This window comes from Solea solea, chromosome 2, assembly GCF_958295425.1.
Source record: "Solea solea chromosome 2, fSolSol10.1, whole genome shotgun sequence".
Taxonomy (NCBI): domain Eukaryota; kingdom Metazoa; phylum Chordata; class Actinopteri; order Pleuronectiformes; family Soleidae; genus Solea; species Solea solea.
The window spans coordinates 25,506,659-25,534,491 of record NC_081135.1 but is presented as its reverse complement, the minus strand read 5'-3'; the positions used below and the strand labels follow the sequence as shown (position 1 = coordinate 25,534,491).

Below are 27,833 nucleotides of genomic sequence, written 5' to 3'. Positions count from 1 at the left end.
ATCTTTTAAATATACTTACCACCTTTTCTTGCAGACAGCCTTTTCTGGCTGGAAACAAAAGTTTGTAGACGTTCACTCCCTGCAATGGTCCACAGAGAAGGCGGCGTGTTTGGCGGGGTTCTTGGCTAAGTCAGTCGTATTGATAATGTGTCAATAACCCCTGAAACATACATTTTTGGACCAAACATAGCACATACATTAAAGTCACTATATCTAACCTGTAGGTGAGAAACATGTTGAAATTGTATTACTATTTCAGCCATAGCTAACGATCATGTCCTCATTACTGATTTAGGGGAATTTGGATACTTGAACAGCCTAAAGCAGAGTTCACGTATACATTTGCATAGCTGCGATGTTGATAACACAAACAATGGTCAGCAAAGAAGAGAGAAACCACAATGTTCTGGGTACAGTACATCAGCATTTATTCCATGCAGTTGTTTGCTCTGATTTTATTCTCCCAGATACCCATTGCACTGTACACTGGCTAATACAGGAATAATTACAGGATTGGTTGATCGTAATGCCATTCAACAGGACAGGGAGTTAGAAACAATAGTAACAAAGAAACCGGTGCTTGATACATTGAATGAGGCAACCTTATGTCTACCTTAAGAGACAATTGCACTGAATGTAAGTTAGTGGTATTTTGATTAAAAACAAGAGGAAGGGATCACTGCAGAGGTACAGATATCGGCACTGCACGTGCCTTCAGGTTTTGAGTCTTATTTACCCTGCTGTGAAAGTCACTTGACTGGTTCTTGGTTGGAAACAGAAACGATTCCATATAATAAACCTATGTTGAGTTTAAAAAAAAAAAAAAAAAAAATGACTGAGGAACACTTGGTGTAACTAATTAGTGATGTAAAGTCTGCAATACAATACTTCACATCTGCAGTGATGGTCTAAATGATGAATGGTCCCCTTCAGTGATATGAAAATGCTTTTGTTCTCACATAAAAAATACTTTTATCTTCCCATACCGATTCATTGTGCTTCCTTTAAATAATACTTTTAAGGAGAAATCATAGGTCAAAACATTTCTAAAGCTGCCTGAAATTAAAAATGCACCTTAACATTCATCGATAATAAATTAATCCAATAGTCATGTAGGCCAGCTACAAAAAAAAATTAAATTAAACCTTTACAGCAATCATACTTCACAGGATATATTATGTCAGGAACACAAGGTTATCAACAGCTTGATCAGATCACCCAGCCATTACAATACACTAGGTTATTTCACTTCAACATCAACAGAATGAAGAAGGTTAAGGAGGCTTGAGGAAAGGCAGCAGCTGTTCCCACTATCAGGACGAAGCCTTTACAAAACTCCACAAAAGGTAATTTATACCTCACTTCAGTTTTAGATTCAGTTTGTGCAGCTCACATCCTCCTGCAGTGTTCAATACTGATGTGAAACCGATTCAAGAATTTCCTGCTCATTTTGAACTACTCAGTGACAGAAGCTCAGGCCTCTGTCAGAGCTGTGCATTCACTACAGAGAGAGGTCAAAAACAGGTCACATTACATTTACGGATGATTATATACACTAACACTGAGATGAGGTTGTTGAAAACCAAGAGCAGCTCACTTGCTCTGTGGCCTTGTCTCTGGCTTTTATTCCTTATGCAGAATCTCAGCTGTCTGCAAACACTTGAGCATTCTTGACATCATTATATAAATTCAACCCTGGCTGGCTATTTTTAACTGCTAAATCATTATGATGAAGGACAAACACGCCGACAAGGATTAAAATAAAGCTCTCACAGATGCAGTATCCCCTCTTCAAAGACAACTGGACAAAAACAAGTAATATTGATGAAATCCTGGGATTAGGATGGTCAAAGGAAACGTGGAATACATTACATAGGGTAGAAAATGAAGCCTAGGTATTTACATATCACAAGGCAAACTTGGTCATTGTAAGTGTCGCCATCTAGTGGCTGTTGGTGCACTGCTTCCGCTCTTTATCATCAACGTTAAGCCTGAGCACCAAGCCTTGTGGCTTCACAGAAATTGGGCCAATTTAAAGACACTGCATTTCAAATAAATAGTTTGACCTTTGCTGCTCCCACCAGTCACCGTGTTGTAGCCAGCACCTGTAGCCCCGGAAACCTGAGCAAGCAACTACTTTCTCACCTGAGTGCCAACCTATGTTATTGCCGTTTCATTCAGCACAGCACAGGAAACAGTTTTTTGGACATTATAGATCAGACAGTTTAAATTATCTTGCTAGAAAATGGTACGTGTGAGATGTTGCACCTTTTGATTTCAAGAAAGGGGATACTGCACCTGAAACGCACTTAGAGCACTCTACATGTTCATATAACGTCAATGTCCAGCGATAAAGGGTTGAACATCAAGGCTATCTGTAAGACCGTTTTTAATATTCCTGTGTGGTCCATAATATGTGCCGCTCGAAGAACAACATTCCCACATACAATAATTGGTCCAGTCCAGTTTCTCACAGTTCTCGAAACAATCCTGAGATGAGACTTGAAACTGTAATGTCTAATGGAGAGAAAAAGGCTTTGTGAGCACACGGACGTGTGCGCGCACGCACACACCCACACACACACTGAAGTCCCTCAGTAGCTTAGGTCATTATATCTGATGGGTGATGATGATGGCATGTCATAAAAGGATAAGCAGGGTCAGAAAGGAAAAAAAAAAAACTCTTTGATTTTTCATCAGCTGTCACACGAGTCTTCATCCCTGTTGCTCTGCTTGGTTGTCCACTTCATGCAGTCTTCAGGAAGCTTTTGCAAACTGCACAGACATGCTTGGAGAAATCCTGATGACTACACACCATTGGTGGTTTTGGGGAGAGAGAGACAGAGCGAGAGAGAGAGAGAGAGAGAGAGAGTCCACTTGTGAGGCAGGTTGTTTCATGCTGGTGTTTTTCACACTGTTTCCATGAGCTTCCTGTTCCTTGTTGGGGGACAGGATGGAAGTGGAGAAATGAGAAGGGGAGCTGAGGCTCTACACTGTAAAGTCATGAGAAAGCAGACTGGCCAAACTGTGGACAAAGAGAGGGCTTGTAAAATAGTCAAATGCTGAGAGCGACTGCGGCCAGATCAAATGAAGTGACACTCTCCGAATGCGTCACTCGCCTGAGAGACCAACAGTAACAATGATGCGTCTTTCCCACAGCTGTCATCCTCAGATGGATCAGCACTTTAATACATAATCCTCTACTTCATCACAACTTGCATCGTCATCCTCAGCCTCCGTCCAACACACAGATAGCCCGTGGTCAGTTTTGAAAAGTTATTTTTTTTTGTCTCTGTTCAGATCAGAGAACATTGAATTTTCCTTCAGAACTCTGACAAAAATAAATTATGAGTGTTACACTATCTACTGTACATTATCTTTCAAAAGGGAATCCCTGCCATGGGTTGCCTGAATGCTGTGCCAAAGATGAGGGCAGGTGAGGCTCATGAAGGGGAAGGGTCGGGAAGGCTCTGGGAGAGATTGCATGGAGAATTGCTATAGTGAGCTATGTTTACAAAGTCATCCTCTTATTGCTGTATTTTCTGCGGCGCAGAGCGGGACACAATGACCTCCAGGCAAAAACACAACTGTGTCCTCGGGCTGGTTTCACCACGAAGACGGAGGCCCCACTTTGTTATTTCTGATAGTGGCATCGGAGCACTCGGCTTCTGACGTATCACAGTCGGAGTCTCCAAACTGAAGCGGATTCTAAGACAAAAAGAGTCAAAAAAAACCCACACATTTGTTTCAAATATTTGATTCTAATTTCCGATCATAAATTTATGGGACGTAAAATAATGTTCCTCACATCTACAGAATATGTGATGTGGTATATAATGCATGGTGATTGGTAGAACTAAAGGAGACAAGGATCTGTGGTTTTTTTCTGAGTTTTATCTATATCTGTTTGTAATAAAATTAGGGTCACTTTATCACAAATAATATGTCTGATGATTATGGTATACTTGGGCAGTGTTGCATATGATATGCCCAACCTAACATGTTAACAAGAAAATATAATATGTGCTTTGAAGTTGTTAAGACCAGCCTCTATAACACATATTGCACAGGCCCCTATAACTGCTCCTTTGGGGATTTCTTCACGGAAACGCAGAACTTGCAAACCTGGAAATGTGTCTACTGATATAGAAACCATGATGCAGCAGTGTAACGGACTCAGAACATTTAAAGCTTTACTGCAAAACCTGAGTCATCTTTTTGTTTTGCTGTTTTTTTTTTCAATTAAATTATTTGGACCTTGAGTCTGGCAATAAAACAGAACTGAGGTGAAGTGAACTGTGTACTGACCTCATAACTATGTTCATCCGAGCACAGTTTTCCCAAAGAGATCTGGGTCTTGACCCTGCGGACAGCGCACTCCTTGTCAGAGAGGCCGTCTGACTGGGTGGAGATGTCGATGGGGATGTCTGGTGTGTGTGACAGCAGCTCGTCCAGGTGCTCTTCTTGACTGGCACTCATCCGTTCCAGGGGCCCACTGTGGGAGTGGTCGCTCGTATTTCCCTCCTCCCCATCAGACACCGACAGGTTCTCAGAGCTGAAGGTGGAGTAGGACTGAAAGCTGCTCATACAACGATGAGGTCTGAGACGTAGAAGGAGAAGGAGAAGAATTGTTATATATTATATATATATATATATATATATGGGGTGGAGTGGCTCAGTGGTTAAGACCGGTACCCTGTGTGCAAAAGACAGGCAGGTTGTACTCAATTCCCTTGTAAGTCACTTTGGATAAAAAGCGTCTGCTAAATGACATGTAATGTAATGCAATGTAATATATTGTATATGTAAAAAGCAAGAATATGTGAATTGTTTCCTAAGGTAGTAATCAATATTGTACAGAAACAATATTTTTAGAAACCTGCCCATTACTTAGTTTCCTTTTGTATATAGCCAATTAATATTAGATTCATGGCCTGTCTCGTTGAAAAATGATGGATTCAGAGCCATGTTGTAAATCTGAACTTTCATATCTTACTCAAATTACACAGAAACCGATTACAAAAATACTTCAGTCAATAATCTTAATTCTAAAAAAGAGATGAGCACTGGGGACGACAGCTTTGAAAAAAGTTACTAACAGGTTTTCTAACAAGGTAAGAGGTTCTTGTGTTACCATCTACAGTCTATGGCTAAAAACCAGTAAATGTTAGTATGCAAACTGAATAACCATCTGTATTTTACCTCGGTCTCCTTGGAAACTCCACTTCACTATCCACCTCTCCTTCCTCCTCTTCGGATGACTCATCACCACCCTGTAAGAGAAGAGACTAACCATCAACCTTCACAGTTCCCTTAACACAAACACTTATCACAGACTCCCTGATGTAAAACCAGTCACACTTACCTTCCTGAGAGGTCTTAGAATGTGTGGCAGTGCAGTGGGCAGGGTGTGCGTGTGTTGGGACGCCTCCTGTGGCTCCAGCTTCTTTGTAGCCTTCGAGGCTGGATCTTCACTGGGCACAACTAAGGAAGCCTGGGTTCCTTTTTGGGTGCCGAGCAGCGAGTAGTGGGGTAGCTCTGGGTTGTTGGGTGCAGGTGGGGTCTCCTGACAATGTAGGCATCCAGGGAAGGGGTGTGCCTGGCAGCAGGGGCACAGAGAACCAGCAGCAGCACCCGGGACAGGATTGGAGCTGGTGGTTGTAGTCCGCTGTCGAGTGTCCGCATCCACAGCAGTGGAAATGAGGTCGGGACTGGAGCCAGAAACAAGGCGCTGCAGGTGGTCTGTCTGAGGACTACGCAGGGCAGCTGCAGGGCCAAAGTAGCGCAAGTTGTTGGCACAGTTGACAACAGCCTCCTCACGGCCCTTCAAGGGAAGGAGGGGCCCCTGATTTGGTAGAAGGTGGTGGTGGTGGTGGTGATGGTGGAACAGCTGCTCCTGGAGAGAGCGGCTGTCTTCTGGAGCACCAGCAAGAGGTTTCAGCACGCCAGGGAACTCAGTGTGGCTTCCTTTGCTGTTGGCGCGGCGATGACGAGGCTTGCTACGGTAGCGAGATTTACCAGGAGGTGTGGAGACCTTTGGGCTGGCAGACAGTGGTGAGGGGGAGGGGAGAGGGTCAACACTGGAAATGCCATCAGAACGAAGCAAGTCTGGCCTGTAAAAAAATGCATCCAGCAACATTAAGCATGTGTTTACATTTCCTGTGGACGTGTACCTGTGTGTTTTATCATATAAACATATAACAACTCATTTTATTCATGGAACAGATAAAAGTTTGAACAGCAAATGCTCATGGGTGTGCAACAGCTGAAAGAAACAGAGATTTATCATTTTACGTTTCGCTAAAATGCTCCTGCACAGACCTTTTGGTGTTGGGCATCCCAGGTTTGTGGGAAATGCTTCCTTTCTTCTTGATGAGCTTCTCTACAGCATTGGACCTAACGATAGGTCGCACCAATTGCCTCTTGTAGTTACCGGGATATTTCTTCTCCACAGCCTGCTCTCTCCTGCAGGGACAGCAGCATTTAGTCGGAGGTGTACGACTGTGAACAGCATCAACATCCACTTCTACACACAGTTGTTCATTATTATTTACTCTAACCTCTGGAAGGCAGAAGTCAAAGGTGCACAAATCTAAATACATGTCTGAATGCAGATTATCTTTTCTTAATACAACAGAAAACATAAAAGCGATTATTGAAAAGATAAAGAGAAATGGTTTAAGGGATAATATAAAAGCTTTATTTGTTAACCTTAAAATGCAGAGAAAAAAACATCTGAAAACTGACTGTGATGTGACTCCAAAAGGTCACTGGTCACTGATTAAACATGACCAGTAAGGCTTGACAATAATGAAAGGAGAACAGCAGTGGTAAAAAATCTAAATAAGAACTCATTTGGCACATGATTTATATACATACTTCATTAGATCTTTCTCCCGGACCTCCAGCTGCAGCATGATGGCACTGAGCTCCATGTAAAGATTGTTTGCTCTCTCCAGTTTCCTCTCATAGTGCTCCCTGATGTCCAGTGCATGCCTGAAGGTAAAACAGGAAATGGAGCTCTGTGGATTGTTTACTGACTCAAAGCACTTCAGACGTATTTAGGAGGGGCTGATAACGTCTATGTGGATTACACAAATGAGGGTGCTGCAGTACGCTTTCTACCAACAGGGAGAAATAATCCATAAAAGTAACATGGCTACTATTACCCTGTTTATCCATCGTTTTCTTTCACACTCACCTGAGTTCATCCCTCCTGCGTCGAATCAGCTCCTCGTCCAGTCTGTGGATGCAGGTGCCTTCACTCTTGATCTTCTCAAAATGTTTCTTCACCTCCTCCCTCCACTCTGCCTGTAATATAAACAGATGTGGTGGAAACGCTGTTAAAACCACAGATAAAATGATCTGATCTCGATCACACTGCTCTTTGTTTTGAATGTGTATCAAATGTGCCTGTGGATAGATTACGTGATCAATACAAAGTGAGTGTTTTTCAGCTTCTGGGCCAACCTGAGACTTGAAGTAGGTCTCCTGAGGAGCTCCGAGGATATCAGAGGAGGCAATATCCAGGTGAAGGAGAATCTGGCGAAATGAAGGCCTGTTTCTGGGCTTGCCTTGCCTGTAATAAACAAAAACATAGAGAGGAGATGCGATTGAGTGGGGAAATTTACAGCTCCACAGTTCTGTTGGCATGTCAAGTACACAGGAGCAGCAGCAGCAGCAGCAGGAGATCGGAATCCAAATGTTGTAAGGTCCATACTCACCATGTTTGTTTCATGAGGATTTTGAAACCATCTGGGCAGGTGGAGGGGACAGGAAGGTGAAGACTGTTGCTGCCAACACCCCAAATGATGGCAGAGGAGTCCACGTCTTTGTAGGGAATTTCACCAGTCAGCAGTTCCCACAACACAACTCCAAATGACCTGCAACACACAAGACACAAAGGTCTCAGTACAACAACGGCAACAGTTTGTATCAACAATGTATTTACACTCAAGTTACAAATCTCAAATGTAAACTGTATCAAGCTGCATTTGTACATATTTTGAATTTATATTGAACTGTATCTCTTAAAATAATGTCATATTTTATGACTTACCAAATGTCCACCTTCTCTGACACAGGCTCATTTCGGATCACCTCCGGAGCCATCCAGGCCACCGTACCCGCAAATGACATCTTTGTACTTTTGTCACTGAGCTCTTTGGATGTTCCAAAGTCAGAGATTTTCACAGTGTCGCAGTGGGTGACTAAAACACTAAAGTAGACACAAACAGAGAAGCATAGGCACTCGTTAGAAAGGTTTGCTAAAGTAACCAAAACAAGTCCATCTTAATGCAAGTTTTCAGAAATCCTGTGATAACCTGTCAACTGTGTGGTTTCAGAATGACACCCACAGTCTCCTATGACAGTGGTTTTTTTGTTTTGTTTTTTCTGCTTACAAAATCGTCCATCCTGCCAGCACTCGTGGTTACAGGAGCACATTTCTGCATCTGAATCACCCGATTTAGCCAAATGAGATTGACCTTTTTCAGCACATTCATCCTGCCATCGTCCTGCTGACTCATACAGTGTTTGGCACTGCTGCAGTGATGATATTGATTAGAGGAAAAAGTACTACATTGTGCACACTATGAGGAAGGAACAGCAGAATGGGACAGAGCATAATGGTTTTTATTAATTCGGAGAATGGCATTTCAGCTAATGTCAAAATATTCGGAGCTGACGCTTTACAGACTGGCCTCATGAGCTGGACAACAGCACCCACTGGATGCTGAACAACAATAAAGAGAAAACATACTGTATCTCCCTGTAGATTTGAAAGCAACAACTTGTCCTCTTTAACCATATTTCTTTAGTAATAACACAATTGTAGTGGGAGAAAAGTGGGAAGTAGGAAAAAAAATTGTACATTTGTACTATTTGCTGAGTCCAGCAAAACAACAAACTCACTTAGGAGACTTAAGATCTCTGTGGATGATCTTGTGCAGGTGTAGGTAGTTCATGCCGCTGGCGATGCCTGAGGCCCAGTCCACCAACAGCCTGGGAGTCACTTTCCTGCCTGCTCTCAGCACCTCGTACAACTGGCCCTGGGCACAGTACTCCATGATGATGCAGTAGCACGGAGCCTGAGTGCACACTCCCCTGGGTGGGATAAGAACACGTGTAAACACCACTGGATAACCAATCAGTGCTGATAACGACAGGACAGCATCAGGTAATTTCTTGTTTTCTCACTTAAAGCTGATGATGTTGGGATGCTTGAGTTTTCGCAGGTGTTTAATGTCAGTCTCCTTCTGCTCGCGCACCTTCTTGATTGCCACCTCCTCAGAGCGGAATTTACCCAAGAAGACCGCTCCTTGCGCTCCACTGCCGAGCCACTGTAGCTCCGAAATCTCCTCAAACGGTACCTCCCACATGTCTGGAAACAAGTACATTTAAATATAAAAATACATTTTATCAATATAAAAAAAAAATCACAGAATAATAATGCTCTCTGTCCTGCCACATTTGCAGTTGGAACACATTTCTGAATTATAATGCCTGTTAAATTATGGGTATTTTATAGATACTGTTTTTATTTTGTAGGTTGACGTGTTTGTTTATGTTTTTAAATCTTATGTCTGTTTATGTTCATATTTTGCACTCAATGTGTGTCAATAAGGAAATGGTGGATCTAAAGATGGTTTCTGAAAGTGGAACACAGAGTATTTTTAACTTTGTGAGTTGTTGTCATACAGACAGACAAAACCAAAGAGCTCACCTTGCTGTTGTAGCTTGTATTCTGTTGAGTATGTTTTCCCGATGATGTTCCAGACTGGCCGAAGACAGCCGAAGAGCCCCTCTAAGAAGCCCCCGGACCCAGGTCCTGCTCTCTGGAAGTGCAGCTTAATGTCATCAGGGTGCTGTGGGTGGCTCTGCCTCCCCTCGCCACTGTGGTCCGAGGGACAGTCCCCTTCTCCCATGTGCTCCTCCATCCCAGTACCATGCCCACAGTGCTCACAGGAAGCCGGAGAGCCAGCTTCTTCGTGGTCATGCTCCTGCAGCTGGAGCACACTGTTGTCAAAGTGCCCACCCTCGCTCCGTGTAGAGTCCACACTCAGTGCTATGTTTTGCGGGGTAATGCCCCCCAGCACGGAGTCCTCATCCTGGCCAGGAGTCTGCAGCGTCTGCAGGGGAACGGGCAAGTGCGTCGGAGGAGCCAGGTCTGTGATAATTTGAGGAGGTAAATTAGAGGGAGGGGCCTGTGGAGCCTGGGGTTGGGAGTTTGATTTCTTCATGGCGTCCCCAACCACAGTGAGCTTCAGCTCCTCTTTCAGCTTACCCACAAGCAGACTGGGGCAGGAAGTCCATGACAGCACCTCAGGGGAGCTTCCCATGGTGCCGTGCGTGTGCATGGGCTGCCCAGTGACGAAGAGCGGGGCGTGGTCTAACACAGTGGTTTGTCTGAATTCTGAGAATCACCTGCAGGGAACAAACAAACAACGAGAAAGAGAGACAGAGAGGTTATCTAAATTGTAGAGTACACATAAAATAAAAAGCTTTGTTGATTCCATACAGATGTTTGTCATCTCTGAGGTGATATAAACACAATTGCATCTGTTGCCATGGCCGAACACAAATAGAAATGTAATCCTCTCACTTCCTCTCATCGATCTGGGATATGGGAGGTTACATCATTAATGATCGTTACTGCAACGACGCAGAGTGGAACACAGCAGACACACTGGCGGAATAAGAGACCATTTCTAAATCAAAGACTTTGTAGAATACATGCATATCAACAATGCCTCTCAGGCAAACATTGCACACACAACTGGCTTTACTTTGATCTCCGTGGAACAGTAGAATTATATAGCTGGGATTAAAGGTCTTGCTATGTATTAGGACTACAGAGAGTAAAACATCTGGCACACACAGCCCATCATCACTGCTTAACCAGCAGAGCCGGACGTCAGTGCAATAGACCCACGGGCAGCTGCACAGCAAATAAACCAGTTTACTTCAGTCCCTGAAGCGGCTGGAGAGAATCTATTGCATATTAATCTGTCAGTTGGAGTTACACAAGACCATCTTTACACAGGGTGAATGATGGGTCATGTTTGTGGTAACACTGTGATATCGCTATTTTGATATGATAAAAAACATTATCGAAAATAGAAAAAAAAAATGGATTTAATAACAAAACTGAAATGTCTAAATTTGAATTTAAAACCTGAAAAAAATAAATCAAGGCATTCAACATTCAAGTCAGAGGCCCATGGTGGCTCATTACGGTCAGGGATTTTTTTAAGAGCAGCCTCAGTGGTTTGGCAAAATAATTGAATAAATATAACTGATCTTAAACACATTTCATCAAAAATTATCAAGATGATATCATACTATTTACAGAGGATAAAGCGGTAGAGGATGAGTGAGTGAGTGAATTTCTTAGGCACAAATACACATACACTATTGTAGACTAGATTGTCCAACAGCTTAAAGGATAATATAGTGACAAAATAATCTCAAACCATGGTCTACCTACCAGCATTTGCCGATATTAATCACATCTCACAATCTCACAACTCACATCAGTGAATGGAACGGGATCAGCCGGCAAACACGTGATGAGTGTGGTCATGTGATAGCAAACGTTCCTGCCATACTGTACATGCTGATGTAGAGAAATCCTACACGGTGAATGGACCTTGAGCAGAGATCATTTTTGTCATGCCCACTAATCTTGAGGTCAAGTATGAACTTCCACACTATCAGACAAACTAGAACAACCCAACTATGTGAGAAGCAGAAAAAAAAGTAGAGAGCGACACGACCACTGTTACTTTACAATTCCACAAACGTCATTTTGGTGCTGTGTGGCGACAAAATGTGTACTGATTAATGTACGTCTGTATTTCCAATGTGATTCTCTCATCTTAACAAGACACCTTCGAACATTTTTACACAAGTTTGCATTCACAGATTAAAAACAAACTTCTACATCTTATCCAAATAAATTTCAATACAGTCAAACATGATAAAACTACAAACATATGAAGGGTTTCTGAATAAAAAGATGGACCAGTCAACACAGAGACGTGTTTAAGACGATATAACAGTACATAATGTTGATTTGATTTGTGCTTAAGTGAAACGGAATTCACTAAACATAATTCTCCAGTTAAAGTAAAGAATGTTTAGTCACTAAATTAAAAGCCACATTAGTTTATTTTGAAACACCTACATAAAACGTTTGTTCTGTCATATCAAGTAACAGGTACTTTTGTGTTGTATTTCACATGATTGTGACATCGCCATCAAATGCAATGTTTTAGTTTGCAGAAAATGAGACAGTCCTGAAGTCATTTATCAGATGCTACAGTAAAGCACACATCTACAGACTGGCTGTAATGAATGTAATGAATAAACTGCGGTGTCTGGGTTTTTTTTTTCTTTTGCTTTAAACTCTTAGGACACAGCCACAGAAATTCAATCAGGTTTGGCAGTGCAGTAGAAAAATAGAGAGTGTAGTATACAGTGAGAGGGAGATTGAAAGAGGCAGTGCAGTGTGTACAGTCAAGAAAAGGAGATCAAAGTCCAGGAGGGAGGAGACGGAAAGGCAGGGCTGTGAGTTGGCTCCGTGTTACGTGGAAGTTTCCTGACAGGGAGAGAACAGTTATGGAGAAACACACAAAACACACACTTTGTTTATGTTGCCCTCTGTGGGGAGTGCTGACATGAAAGCACAGCTTGTCCACTTGGCACAGGTCAAAGTACAATCAAGCACTGATCCATTGGATGCAGATAACGTCGCTGTTGAAATTCTGCAAAAAGCTGGGATTCGCAGCCTGCATTCAATACCCGGAAAAAGACAGTTTACAGTAACAGCTTGTGTGAATGTGTACCTTGTATGTGTGCATCTACTGGGGGGTAACATGAGCGCTGTGAGAGTGCGGCGGCTGCCAAGGGCTCATCGATAATGCAGGCCTGTGTCTAAGCAGGCTGCTGAGAGTGCAGGGGAAGGAGAGAATGCTCTCTCAGGTATCCAATAAATCCGTCCCTTCCAAAGCAGAGACAATTGAGCTGTGCGAGTAGAGGCCCCACGCTGTAATTCCACCCCACGGATGACTCTCGGAGCTGGGCTTCTGACGTGGGTTGCAGTGGGTGGACAGAAACACGCACATGAAGACATGAGCCTGCACGCAAAGCAACTTCCACAAACCAACTAAAACACTGTACGTTTACTGGATAATGACTACAGAGCACAGCATGACCAGAAAATAAATCAAACACATTTTTAATTGTGTCTCTTTTTCCATCTATGCATCTGCATCCGACACCACAGAAAAGGAAATGGACCTCGCGCTGTCTCCAATTAATCCCTAATCTACAATCTCTATGAGCATAGAATGTCTGCGCCTGACAAGACAAGACGAGTGCAAGGTTTCATTTACGGTCATTTATTTACAAGACTTTCGAGAAGCGACCATGACTGAGCAAAGGGACATGCTGACCGTCTGAAGTTTAAAAACACTGTGATACCCACATTACTACAAAGTCAGTATCTCTTCAGAGAAAGACACGATACAGATATTTAGCAGAATGGACAAAATGATGAGAGAGGGAGGGAGGGGGAGTGAGAAAGAGAGAGAAATTATCAGGGGCTGATCCTTTAATCCTTCTACAGGGCTCTAAATACAAGCTTGTACAAACACAGACCCTATTCAGCCTTCCCCCCTCCATGTATCCTCTACACGCTTCCTTTTATTTCTCCCCTTAAAAATAAAAGCCATCTACTATCACTGGCACAATACATCATGGTTAATACATTTGTAGTATGAAAAACACACTTAAAGGTGCAACACAAGATCGACAGTATTGTTACTGAACCACTGTATATGAGTGTGTGTGTGTGTGTGTACACTTGTGTGTATATCTATGGGAGGCCCCTTTATACTTATAGACTATAGAAAGCGAGTGTCCTCACTAAGACAACTGTATAAAAATGTGTGTGTGTGTACATGGCAGCTGGTGGTGCATGGGGATCAGGTTGAAAGAATGCACGTGTTCCCACACACACACACGCCTGGGGCGTGTCTGGCAGGATCCAATAATCCCACTACTCCCAGCAATCCACTAGGGAAGGCATTTTTTTTATTTTATTGTTGCCTTTTTTGCCACTCAGCGAACGGCAATATTTTCGACATTGTGTTTGAGTGTACTGTAGCTTCGGAAAACAGCAGTTGGAAAATCTAGAACATCTAGTAGTAGCAAAAGACAAGACACTTAACACGGATGTATATATAGATTGAAGACTTGCTCAAACGCCGCACCACAAGCAGAGTCCGTGTCTGTCGGCGCCTCCATCACTCTGCTGCTCATTAAGGGAAGCCCTGCTGGGCCCCACAGGGGGAACCTCCGTTAAGGTAACAGCTGCGCCACCAACAAAGAACCAATTTAGACCCTGTCCCACCTCGTGATTCAAACGTTACCATGTCAACACAGCATCCATCCTGACCTTCTGCTACCAGTAAGCCTCACTCTCAGTCAACTCTCAGATTTGGAGAGGCCAAAAGCCCAAAGGAAAATGTTGCAACACTTTCAATACAGTGGTCTCCACTACTTCTAAAATGATAAGATTTCTTTGCATTTGTAGCGTGCAGCCTTTTTTGAAAAATGCATCGCATGCACCTCTGTATCGGCAAGTCTCAGCCCCATGAGTTACCAGACCCTCTACACCTGTACAGCACTTGAAAACACATGAACCGACTTTAACTGTATATCCTCAGAGAAATTAGGCCTGCAGCGAAGCATGAACGCAGCACACTGAGCCAAACCTTTTCACAATTAATGTCTAGATCCAGTAGACTGACTCCTCACTTTATCCTGCAGAGCTAATTGCGGGGTGGAAAGATACACGTCTCTCTTAGATGGTTTCCATCGCCCCTGACCTCCTTTCTTGAAAACAAATAGAAAAAAAAAAAATAAGATGCTCATCTCAGCAAGGAAAAATAAAATCCAAATAGCCTGGATGAATGTGAGGGCATCTCATCAGAAGAAGAAGTTTCTATGAGATTTCAGTGTGTTTGTTATTTGGGGTCACAGGACAACAATTGGACTTTCACGTCTGTACTCATTTCCCAAGTCATTGCAGACTATGGACTCACTGTGAGAGCAAACACTGTTATGATGCAAGAACCTGAAAACACTCAGCTCATATGTTTCTTTCTCGTCACCGAAGCAGACAAAATATGACATATTTGCGGATAACTCATGAATTTCTTTTCGGGAAGTATACAGAAGTCTAATTCAGCTTTCTCTTGCTATCATGGCTTTGAGTGTTGCCAGAGTGGATTGGACATTTGGTTCCAGGTGGACAGGAAAATTAACAATTTCTGGCAGAGCATTCAGACATCTGCCATCACACGGTTTGCCATTTTGTTATAATCCCTCTTATTTCATGTTTCTGACTCCCTCTGGTGACTCACCTGGACTGACTTAAATACCTGGTTGAAGCTGAAAAGGAAAGCAGGTCACATAATCTACGCGCCAACCCACAGTTTGAGTGGTGCTGCTGGGCAAACAGGTACAAGGTCAAAGCCACAGGGAAAGTGCCAGGTGGGATTAAAGTATGAATGGTTTGTTGGAGCAGCAGGAGGGAGTGTAGTATAGAGTTGAGATTAAAAAAAAAAAAAAGTGTATAAAAACATAAACAGCTACCCCTCATTTTCTCCTTCTGAAGTCTAGTGAGTATTTGCTTTGGACTGATTTCATTAATTAAGCATTCAAATTCAGACACGGAGTGAAGAATAATTAGCACTTCACCCACACACACACACACAAACAAACACACACACACACACACACACACACACACATACACACACACAACTTGTGCCTAAAATAGCCTCCGCTGGTACCAGCTAGAACTGGAAAAAATAAATAAATGAAGAAAACATTGTGCGCCATCGACACGTCACACACTCTCCCCCAAGCTTCGTTCTCCCAGCCTTTCAGTGAGGCTGCACTGCAACCAGGACACACAGCCTCCTAAAATCTGAAACTAACATGCATCCAGAAAGCTCAAAAAGCATTAATGTTGGTCTTTGCAGGCAGGCAGACTCTTTTTTCCAGTGATGCTCACTGATAAAGCTTAATAGCGCTCCATTTATGAATATAAACAAGACCCACCGAGAAAGATGATGACTGTATAAATGCTAACAGAGAGAAATGGGACAGCGGGGCCAACAAGACAGTAGAAAAGAACGGCTCATAGAAAGGTACATGACGAAAGGCAGATTAGAAAGACAAAAAGAGGAAAGGAGGGTTGTGAATAGGGGACATGTGGAGGCAGTTTTGAGAAAAATGCATGAGGGACAAGAAAAAAAAGGAGACATGCTTTTGTGCTTCTGATGTGGCTGCTCGCAGCATGATACTGTACCAACCACGATCCAGTGGGAAAGACTCCCAGAGTGACAACAAAGGACACAAGAGGAGCCGGCTCCATGTGAACTGGGCCCGTCTGCCCTGCACGGCCAGGAGACAGCAGTAGAGACACGCACACAGACAGACAAACACACACTGCACACCAGAGCAGCTGCTGCCACAACAATCCCCCTTGTGCTCTTTTAATACGGACGGACTGCTTGGTCTGCCAACAACAAGGGCCGAGGAGAGATACAACCCCACACACACACACAAGTGACAAGACAGACAAATACAAATATTGCAGGATACTGGGTTTGAGTGACACCATTTTAATGGCTGCGCTGTGAAAGTGCACAGAAAAATGTGCAGATAAGCATGTGAGGGGAAGTGGTTGTTGTATTTTTCCAGCCTTAAGATAGACAGGAAGCTGGAAAATCAATAAACATTAGTGCTTCTATTAGCTCCTGAGTTCATACTATCTCTGTTCGCTCTTAAAATAACCGCGACATGTCACTCATGGGCATTTAAATATTAAATCTTGTAACCAACGCTGCTGAAGTCACACAAACGACAAACTCTTCTTGGATATGATGAATATGCAGCCCTTAATTTGATCACTGTGTGGAAAAAGGGACAGATAGATGGACAGATGAAACTCTCCCCCTCCTCCCACTATGCTCCTCCAAAGCCCGGCTGCCGGCTACTCATCCTGTGCAGTTACATAAACATGCTTAGTAGCAGAGCACAGAGGTGGGCACACACAGAGCTTTCCTGCTGACAAGCCGAGTAAAGACAGAGATGGAGGAGGATAGAGAAAGTCAGAAAAGAGGTTGAGGCAGAGAGAATATGGAAAATCAGAGGTCAAGTGAGAGAACATGAGAGCCTGAGAAAGGAAAGTGCCCTTGCATGTGCAAAACTGCAAGTTGCCATGCACAATACACGTGTGCCCCAGAAAAGTGTGTCATTTCTGACCACCAGTGATGTGACGCCTCAGTGGCTGAGTTTGATTACCGTTGTTCCTCCGAGTTAAAATGAAGGATGGGTTTTACTGGTTTACTATAAACCTTTCCTACGTCTCAACCTGTCCTTCAGAGGGCACGGAGAAGTACCGCATCAGAGAGCAGCAGCAGCATCACCACTGAGCCTAAAATAGCTCCTGCAAACACACACACACACACACACACACACACACACACGACCACTCAACACACTCCTGCAGCACTGTTCCTGAACAAGCACTGACCGATGATCCACATGACAACAGCACATTGAATGTCTTGTTACAGCCATATACATGTATGGAATGGAGAAGTGCTCCCACATCACACATGCTTGCATTCAAACATAAGGCAAAGACACAGCATCAGCACATTACTCACAGTGTAAAGAGCTCAGATTCATGGTCTTCTTCACTCTGTTCTGATAAGAAGCCGGGGGGGGGGGGGCTGGACTGGACTGGTGGTTAAGATCCGAGAAAGAAAACAGCAAGAAAACCTGGCAAAGAAGGAGACAGAGGCTGTAGACTCACAGGCATTCTTCTAACTCCCGCAGCACCTGTGATGTGAGTGGGTGGGCGTCAGCATCACTGCTGGGTCGCTAAAGAACCTGCTCACGTCACACTTTTCATGAATGGAGCCGTCTGACGCAGAGAGGACACGGCTCACAGAGCATAGGAGGTGGAAGGGGAGAGACGGGAGGGGTGGAGCTTTCTGCACAGACTCAGAGAGGAGGAGCAAAGGCAGATGAAGAGGAATGGGGAGGATAGGGTGGAGGGAGAGCAGTTCAAAGCAAAAACCAGCTGGGAACAGAAGGTTAGGCTGTGCTGAGCTACGGTCGCCCCATAATTCCCCATATTGCACAATTCATTGGGGGAAGCTCTCTCTTCAGGTATGAAGAACAATGACACAACCAAAAGGTCAGCGAATGAATGTCAGAAGAAACATTCATTCTTTCCTTCTGAAAGGTCATTTTAATGTCTCTGACACTCACTCTCACTATTTTGAAGTATTGGCTCTTCATTCAGCCATTCAGAACCTCAGCACATTGGCGCGTTCACACGCTTGCTTTTGTGCACATGCACTGACCTGGCAGGTGGCGTGTGAGCATCCCAGAGGTGTGGCATTGGCTCAGGGTTGATTTGGTTTTGCGTTCACCTGCATTAAAACATGAAGTTCAAATCAGTGAGTGACATGTTAAATTAAGATTGTAGCCATAATGCACAATTGGAGCACCAGCAATAGTACTGTTCTTATAGTTATTATGTCTGTAGAGTTCATCAAGTGTATGAGTATTGGCAGAGATTGAGACAGACTGTGTCCAGAGAGGGAAACAAAAGAGACCAATTAAGAGGGAGGGAGAGAGGACAAGCCTTGGGGAACAGATGCTCCACCCTGTCCTCTAGTTTCAAGCCCAAACCTTTGGGGAGGATGATGGGGGGGGGGGGGGGTTTAAGCAGGAATGTAGTGATGCATGGAGAGAGGGGGAGAGTGAGGGGGGGTTGGGACATTATAGCAGCACTGTCCAATCTCTGTCACCTCCCCAGCAAGGGTCACTGCCAGAAGAAGAGGTTTGGTATCCCAGGGCGCGGCTGCAGAGTAGGTGTTCAACCACTGCCTGCCTATAAATGGCCTGAAATGTCAGTCAAATGAGTCACGGCGCAGATGGCCTGGGATGCTGGCTCTAATGGGACTGACAGTAGGGAATGGTGAATGTGCCGGCTGATTGTTGGAACTGTTCAAAGCACACCTTTGTCATGCAAAGTCCCAAAGAAACACAGTGTCAACCATTCTTCTGGCCATGGAGTGAGTGCGGACCAAAGTTGTTCTGAAGACACTCACTCCTATGAACAAATACACGCAGAAACACACAGAGAGGGAATTCCCAACAATAGAACTCGAGTTCTATATAGACATCCATATGAGCAGGGAACTCAAATTCCTGACCTGCCTGAGAACATCAAGCTCTCAAGCAAATAAATCCAATAAAACGGACAAGATGATGTAAAACTGCTGAAACACATTATAAAGTCCAGTTTTGATTTTTTTTCCAATGTACACAAATACAATGATAGTAAACTTTAGTCAAAGAGAATTTTCATTCATAAAAAAAGGAACCGTGAACTAGATCAAATGTGACCTTCAAATAAAAAAAAAGTTAATTTCCTCCATTATCTAATTTTCAGACAGAAATCAGAGCTTGTTTACTGCAACATTAATCACAGCTTGCTGTGAATCCATTTCTTCCCAACTGTTTTTATGTAATTGTTTATCATTCCATGTTGATGTTCTGGGGTAATTTGCACCAGTCATTCACAGTTCTTATATCACAACTTTTTTAAACTATGTTTTGTGCACATTATTTTCTTCTTTCCTCAGACATCATCTGTCATGTTCCTTTACTTTATAATGATATGACAATTAGGTATTGTGAATCTATTTTATTGCATTGTACTGTATTGTTTCCTATACGGCTATGAAGGATCCTGATAAACAAAACTAAATTAAACTAAACTAAACAAAGTTGTCCCCATCAGAAGCTAAGAACATGGTGGAAAACAATCACTTACATTCTGAATTAATCAGGTTAAGAGATTAACTGTCTGTATATTTTGTATTTTGCTTGAAATAATAAACAAAGCAAACTGTTCACTTATTTTTGGAACATTTGTCTAGACAAATAAAGACGACTTTACTTTGATCTATATATAGGGTCTAAATATAGGGTGAACATATATTAATTTGTTGGTAACCAACATATATATATAGTTTACGTTGCTTTAAAACTTTAACACACGCACAGAAAATTATATTTTCAGCATTTCCCTTCAAAAGACAAAATTTTAATTAGTTACGGTTACAATAACTGTTGTTGCAATCAGATAAATACTAGGCTGACTCTTTAAACAAGTTATAAAAAGGAGTCTGACCTCAGTACCTCAGCTAGCTGTGTTCCAGCAGCAGCCACAGCCTCCTGCTCTGTCTCCATCACAGACCAGATGTACAGTCAGTCAGAGCTCCATTTGCCCTGGCCTCACCTCCCAACGCTAGAGAGCCGTAAACCACACTGGGTCAGCTCTGTTATACAAACTCATTACTATTTCACCAGAAGCGGAACAGCAGCACTGACAGCTCCTGTGTCCCTGGCATTAATAAGACAGAAGCACCATCGTGCACATAAGCTTACAGAGGTTTACCTTTCCAATCTGCCATCGCATGCCGTGGCCATGGACAGACACATTGCTAGTGCACTCAGCTATGACTGACAACAAATCTTCTTAGTGCCTTAAGTTGGCATTGAACACCTTATCAGATATCAACTTATTTAAATCCATAATTAGCCAGTTTAGACTTTTTCTTAATGCAGGCAGCATTGAGCATCTAAAATCATAATAGGTAGTTTCTGCCACTAGGGGTCTCTCAGCCAAAACAATAAAAAATTGATGAAGTCGGGAAGCAGCATGGGGATTGTTGTCTTTTTTAGTCATTAGCGGACCCTGTGCATTTGTATTAGTATCCATTAGTGAGAAACATGCGCACTAAAATAAAAAGACAACTCACTGGTTGACTAGTAGTAAAGCAGTAAAAGGCAACCGAAATAAAATGGTCCATTACCTTGAATAGAAATTAGGGATGGGACGATACCACTTTTTTGTGTCCGATATCACAAACTCGAGTATCTACCGATACCAATATTAGTCTGATACAGTCATTTTAGACTATTTATGAACTATGAAGCTGTTAATAACACATTTGTGCTGAGTCTTTTCAAAGACATGATTCTCCAACTGTGTAACAAATATTGTTCTCCCAAAAAGAAGAAACAAACAGCCCAAACATGACTCAGCTAAAATGCTTTTGCTGATTTTTATTCACATTTTTAACAATCTGTGCATAGTAAAGCATGTAATATTTTTATCGGTCCGATATCAGATCCACTGATTTTGACCTATACCGATTCCAATTCCTAATAGAAATTCTAATTTCACCTTTTTTTTTTGTTAGTGTCAGTACAACACTAACAAAATATATAGCATTACTCCCGTTTAATGCAGAAATGTTACACGTTTATTATCTTAAGTGAGAAGCTTGAGTCGGTGTTACAGTAAAGTAGTTTCATGTGAGTGCATTCTGCACAGGACACAGGATAGTCTTCAGTCTGCACCAGCAATCTCCGAGACAATCGATATGATACATTTGGAAAAAGCGTGCAAGTCAATGAAACTGTCAATAAAGGCAAGTCTCAGCCACTGTGCATGGTTCAAGGTCAGTTGTTGGCAGTGCATCAGTCTGTCAGAGAGACAGAGAAGACACAGAGATGTCTCAATCGAAATGTTAATTTTCATGCAGTTGGAACATTCTTAACTCACAAAAACATTTACCTGACTGACGTTCATGTTTCACCTACATTCTACAAAACACAGTGCTCAGTTTTCACATAAAATACAGTAAAAACACAGAGGAAGTCAGATGAGTCGAGAATCACCAAAGCTGACCAATAAGCAAACTGACCAGGCTGATTAGTTGTTGTTTTTTAAAAGCTGAAATGAATGAGTGAGTCCTGCACATCACAACAGCTGATTCTGAGAAACAGATAATGCTTAGCTGTGGGATTAATATGCGGAGCCTACAAACAACCAACAGCTAGATCTATCCAAGCTGAAGAGAATTGAAATAACAATAGCCGTTGAACGCTCCTGGAGGATTCAGCCATAACAATATATCCCACTCTGATTCCCTCTTCATCATTTCAGAGTCAACTGCAGGTACAAACCGACGATAAGCAGCAGACAGAGAGCCGGACAGTGCCGTCCTCCCTCATTTAACTCCACGCTCCTGCTAATCCTGTGCATGATTTATGGGATTGTGTGCAGAGCTATAAAGCAGAACACAGCAGCTGGTCTTAGATAACATAAAATGTTATGACAACTCTCCGGCTCTTCTTGCCTCTAATTATTTTTCACTAAAGAGAACACATGCTGAGATGTCATGTTCATATACATTATATTCAACCTCATCCTTGTACACGTATACGATTAGAGAGGGTGTGGGGGGCTGCTGGTCAGCCTGAGATTACAGCTGTGCAGCAGGCGGTGAATGCTGCTCCAATGCTTGTTATGGGGTGAGAGGTCACTGTACTATATACAGCTGCATGATTATGAAGAAACTAAATCGAAACTATTTTAAGTATCATAACAATCATTGTTTCTCATCATATTTGGCTTACATTAAATTACAAGCATCGTCTTTATTGAGCTGCGACAGTAGATCTTCATTGTTTTTGTTGCAAATGTGTAATTACAACTATGATGCTTTCATTGGTTTTACATAACCTGAATGAACCTCCATAAATTCTCCTCCATATTTTAAAAGGGAGGAGGGATACATTATTATTTTCTTCGTATAGCTGTTATTATTATATTTTATTCTTATTTACATGTATACTGCATTAAATTCTCCAAGTGCTTGAAACTGATCTACTGTGACACAAACTTTCCCCAGTTTTGGGATCAATACATTTCTATTCATCAGTCCAACCCCCAATCCGGTCTGTCCATCCATCCATCCATCAATCTACTTAATTGCTATCAGCATCCTGAACACGAGATGGCACTAAACCCTAAACACTGGTCCTTCAATACTTGTTAAATTATGTACTACTACTACTACTACTACTACTCCTAATAATAATAATAACAATAATAATAATAATAATAATAATAGTAGATTTTATTTATAGGTGCCTTTGAGGACACTCAAGGTCATCATACAAAGCATAAAAACAGTACACAATACAAATAGTCTACAAGAAATCCAGGAAAAAATAAACAACATGATCAGGATCTGGATCAGTTGATTAAAGAAAATGAGTTATTTAATTTGTTAATTAAGCCTATTTTGCTTCTACACTATTTATACTATACATTATTTTGGTTAACTGGTGCATGCTGCTCACTCACACCATGAGAGTGATTTAAGCAAATACCCTCACTGCATTACACAAGCAAAACTCATGGATATAAACGATCTATACCATGACCTATGAATAACTGTTCAGCCCTCTTATTCATATAATATTACAGTTGCACGTGTCAGATGCTGGAGATAATGTAAACACACTCAGGCAGCCATCGCCGCACACACACACACACACTCACTCACTCACTCTGTATGACTTGTGCATGTGCTCGGCTCCTTGCTCGTCCACTCGTGTGTGTTAATGTGCTTCCCATGAGGCGCTGCAGGCTGTGGTAATTATAGAATCTCCGCTAGCTGATACATCACATGAGATGCAAAGTGCACAAAAAGCTGTGTACTAGGGGTGGGTCAAAATATTGATTTGGTATTATATCCTCGTCCCTCCTCGTGAAATACGATAATTGATACACTAAGGGCAAATATTGATATCTTAATTAATTAATGATGGCGTGGGCCCGGGCGTCACTACTTCATGTCTCCTTGTGGCAGTGCTGCTCAAATGAATGAGGGAAACTTGGAAGTCACCTGGCTGAAGAGGAGGGAGTTTATGGAGGGATAATGGCAGCAAAAGCTACGTTAAGAAAAGCTCTATCCACGTTTAAAATATTGGCTTTATGCACTCTATGTTGTGAATAAATAGAGAAATCCTGCACATTTTCATGGACATTTTCTTCATTTAGACGTTGTGATCGTGATGTATCACAGTATGATTGTCTTGCAAAACATGACCAATTGACCATCCCAAAATCGCTGTATTGTGATATTATTGGTATCATGGGTTACCCGATGATTCCTATCATTACTGTGTGTACCACTATGTAAATGCATCTACACACAAAACAATATTAGAGTTAGTTGTATTGAAAATTAGAAAGAAAAACTAGAATCAGATGTTCCGTCTACATAAACCCAGCGCATAAACCAATGAGGAAGCACAAAGAAACAGCACAGTGAGTGGAGGAGTGATGAGAGTTGTGGAAGTGTTGCCTGACATGCTTGGGAATTGTCACCACTAGATGTCACTTATTCTTACACACTAGACCTTTACAAATAAAGGAGTTCAGATAAATTAATTGTTTTTCCTGTTATGACTCAAATGACAAGCAGATGCAAACCTTTGTGCCAACTCACTCAATGTTGCTGTATACAACCCCCCTACAGACACAACTGTACTAGCCTTGCCCAAATGAAAAGAGAAGTAAGACTTTACCCAATTCTCAGCAAAAGTCTCCCCAGTCTGCTGACCATCTGCAGCATCTGCAAGTCTCCAACAAACCCTCTGGCAGAGGACAACTATCTGCTCCAGAGCAAAAAACAACAACAACAACAACAGAGAACAGAGGGAAGATGTTTAGTCTCTTAATCAAGCTGAGTTGTGATCATTGGCATTTAGTGGTCTGATAACAATGTGAGGAGTGCCAGGCAGGCTCTCAGTATAACAAGCTGGCCCTGTGTGTTTATATATACACAGTAAGATGAGGCCGTGATGGAGGCGGAGCTGGTAGATGGAAAAGAAGAGAAAGCCTGAGGGAGGGACGGGGAGGAGAGGAGAGGAAGAAAGAGATAGGACAAGCAGGGAGAGAACATAGAGAGATAGAAGAGAGCCACACTTTCTTGTTCACGTCCCTTTTTTAGCATCCCTTTCTTTAGTTCATTGTTTGCCTTTTTCCACTCAACTTCCTTCCAGTGGCTGTGCTGCATACAACATGGTCATTGAGCACTGTATGCAAACCTAGTGCATGTGATCTCTGATGTCTCACACTGGTTTTTGGACAATCTAGCTCTATGACACAAAGGGTTATTACATCATACGACATGTAATGTTGACTTTTGGTGTCAAAAACAAGAAAAGCATCAAATAATAATCATTTTCCGTATCAATTAATCAGCTGATATTATTTTTAAATTTATAAATGAGTCGTTTAGTCAATAAAATGTCAAAAGTGGTGTGTTCAGATGTGTCTACAGACAACAGCCCAAAGATATTTCATGTATAATAACAAAATGAACATTTGAGAAGATTAATGAAGCAGTACTTGCTTCTGAAATGTGTTCCAATCGATTGTTTGGCTTCTTTGAGAGCATCTAAAAGAAGGACATAGTTGTAAGTATCAGGAAAGGAAAAATATTGTTGTTTCAGCTGGTATTTTGCAAGCGAGAGCTTGGGTTCACTACCAGGGTTCTTGTTGTATAAAAAGTATGTCAAATGGCTCTAGAGGCTTCAGGAACTGGCCCACATGTGTGGCTGCTCACGTTTGCTGTAGACCTGGTGTTAGATGTCTCTGTGCCATAGTTAAGAACCCCTGAGAGGTGCAGCCTTCAACACAGTGTTTGCGGGGGACTACATTTGGCTGATTGGCACCGAGTGTGACCGGTAACTGCACCACAGACACAACACGGAGCCATTAGTAACACATGTGGACACATATAAGAAGCGTGCCACTCAGCACAATGAGGGTGGAACACAATGCTGCTGCCGTGACAGCACACAGCATCCACCGATCACACACACAATGCTGTCCACCACCGGCTGACTGTCAGTGTGCAGGACCGAACTGAAAACTGAAAAGCAGCCCAACCATACCAACTGTTCATAACCGACAGCTGAGTGATCGTCTCTGATTTGTGTCAGATGGCAACTGCTGCACTGCTTACAGAGAACATGCAGTATGAAATGTTACCAGCCCAGTGTCTGACAGGGCACAACTCATCAACAATGTACAGGCAGTTTAACGCAACAGTATTAGCTGTCAGTCAAATGTTGTCAAAAAATCCTTTTAAAGAAGCCTTTGGAGTCTTTGTGGAGGCTGTAGTATGAGATAGAGGTGTGGACAACATCAGTGCAATGCCACGTTGACTTCACTTAAATCTAAGTGCTTCTTTCTTGGCTTGATTATATCTCTTATCCCAGAGATTATACTGAAGGTGTGCAGCAACTCAACTTTTCATTTTCACAAACACATACACATACATGCACACAAAAAGTGTGTAAAGTGAGGAAAGTTGAAAAAGGTGGAAAATAAAACCTTCTTGTACTATTTGTAGAATTGTACATGTTTTGAAGTTTCAACACCTGTGTTATTAAAGAAAACCAACAAGTAATTGATTATTTCCTGATCAGTGAAGGTTGGTTTCATGTCTTTTTTGGGATATTTGATCGATTTGGGTGTTTATTCCAGTAATTAATACCAGTTTCTCTGATGTTTCAGCTTCTTAAATGGGAATATTTCCTGGTTTCTTTGCTCTTTGCTCCATATTACAAAGAAATCATCAGAACTGAGTCATTTTAGTTTGTGGACAAAACAAAATTCTTATTCCCAGGTTTGACAAACACTGATCAACATTTTTAAACATTTTAGTGACCAAATGACTGACAAATCGGTTAATCAAGAAAATAGTCGTAAGAAACTTATAAAGACAAATGTCTGCTACTGAAACGATGAGAAAAATATTAAGTTTTCTCTATTTGTAAGATAGTTTTGGATGTTTTGAAGCTGCAACACATGTTTTAGTAAAGAAAACCTTTCATGTTATTCACATTTTATTGATTACTTCCTGATCAGTTTGGTTTCCTGTCTTTTTTGATAATTGATCGATTTTAGTGGGAGAACCATCAGTTTCTTTGATGGTTTGTGGACAAAACAAGACGTTTTCCAACACTTTCTGACGTTTAACAGACCAAACAACTGATCGACTAATCAGGGAAATAAAAATAATCGACAGATTTAATCAATAATAAAATAAATCATATAAAAATAATCATATATTGAAGCCTCAGTATATGGATTTGATCAAATAACATATAGTATATTGTCTAATACCCATGAACAAATGGCTCAAAACAAAACAAGATGAGTGAGTTGCCAACACCATACCACAGATAGTTAAACCAGAGCCAAAAGCAATTCTAACAAAAAGTAGATTTTGAGCATTTAACTGAAAACAAACACTTCTTCCCTGCTCACTATAATTAAGCCTCCTCTGCTGCAGAAGCAGCAGCAGCAGCCTGTAATTTACTGCTAGCTCAAACAGAACAGTCTTTCCTCAGGATCTTGGATTAGACTGTCCCCCGGGTTACAGAAAATTACAATAACACATACACTCTTTTTTTTATATATATATATAAAATCCACTCTGTGTCAACTCATAGAATCTAGTGTTGTGGGCTCGTTGTGGTGTCGCGTGTGCGGTTATATATGCGGTTAGTGGCTTCATTCATAAACAGAGTAAACAGTTTATATATACACACATACACACTGACAAACATTTAGTTTCATCCCAACAACAACCGCAGCAAAATCGACCCTCGTCAAACTACAACAACAAACGTGTCGCGTTTAAATTACACGACACAAGCTGCGTCTGCGGATAAATGTCACACACTAGAGGAGAATATTACCGTTCAGCTCGCTGTTGCCTCAAAGATGTGCGGCTACTCTTTGCCTCTCTCTCTCTCGCTCTTTACTGTCCTCTGCAATGGTTTGGTCC

At 42.0% G+C, this 27,833-nt stretch overlaps 1 protein-coding gene across 10 annotated transcripts; it reads right to left on the bottom strand.

Annotated features, from left to right (window-relative positions):
• Positions 1-404: 404 nt before the first annotated feature.
• On the bottom strand, positions 405-27,833 carry si:ch211-45c16.2 (mitogen-activated protein kinase kinase kinase 13). Of its 10 annotated transcripts, XM_058622244.1 has the most exons (18): positions 27,745-27,824; positions 24,556-24,642; positions 18,456-18,524; positions 17,751-17,865; positions 10,286-10,425; positions 9,725-10,168; positions 9,199-9,382; positions 8,914-9,105; positions 8,060-8,218; positions 7,725-7,883; positions 7,471-7,579; positions 7,202-7,311; positions 6,880-6,996; positions 6,322-6,465; positions 5,366-6,113; positions 5,203-5,273; positions 4,309-4,600; positions 405-3,708 (listed from the first exon to the last, which is right to left on the bottom strand). In XM_058622244.1, the coding sequence occupies exons 5-18, from the start codon at positions 10,356-10,358 to the stop codon at positions 3,607-3,609; spliced, it is 2,904 nt and encodes a 967-aa protein (XP_058478227.1). In that variant the 5' UTR covers positions 10,359-10,425; positions 17,751-17,865; positions 18,456-18,524; positions 24,556-24,642; positions 27,745-27,824; the 3' UTR covers positions 405-3,606. The 10 variants fall into 10 exon arrangements, with proteins under 10 accessions (XP_058478227.1, XP_058478215.1, XP_058478217.1 ...); XM_058622232.1 differs by having other exon boundaries at positions 9,725-10,425; XM_058622234.1 differs by lacking the exon at positions 24,556-24,642 and having other exon boundaries at positions 9,725-10,425; positions 27,745-27,833.

Bases quoted from the DNA above. Each gene is read 5' to 3' on its own strand.
- si:ch211-45c16.2 (XM_058622234.1), bottom strand. From the start codon at position 10,358: ATGCACACGCACGGCACCATGGGAAGCTCCCCTGAGGTGCTGTCATGG. The intron at 8,219-8,913 runs GTGAGTTTGTTG...TGTCTACTTTAG, and splicing joins AGAGATCTTAAGTCTCCTAA to TGTTTTAGTCACCCACTGCG. The intron at 6,466-6,879 runs GTATGTATATAA...CTGTCCCTGCAG, and splicing joins CGGGAGAAAGATCTAATGAA to GAGAGAGCAGGCTGTGGAGA.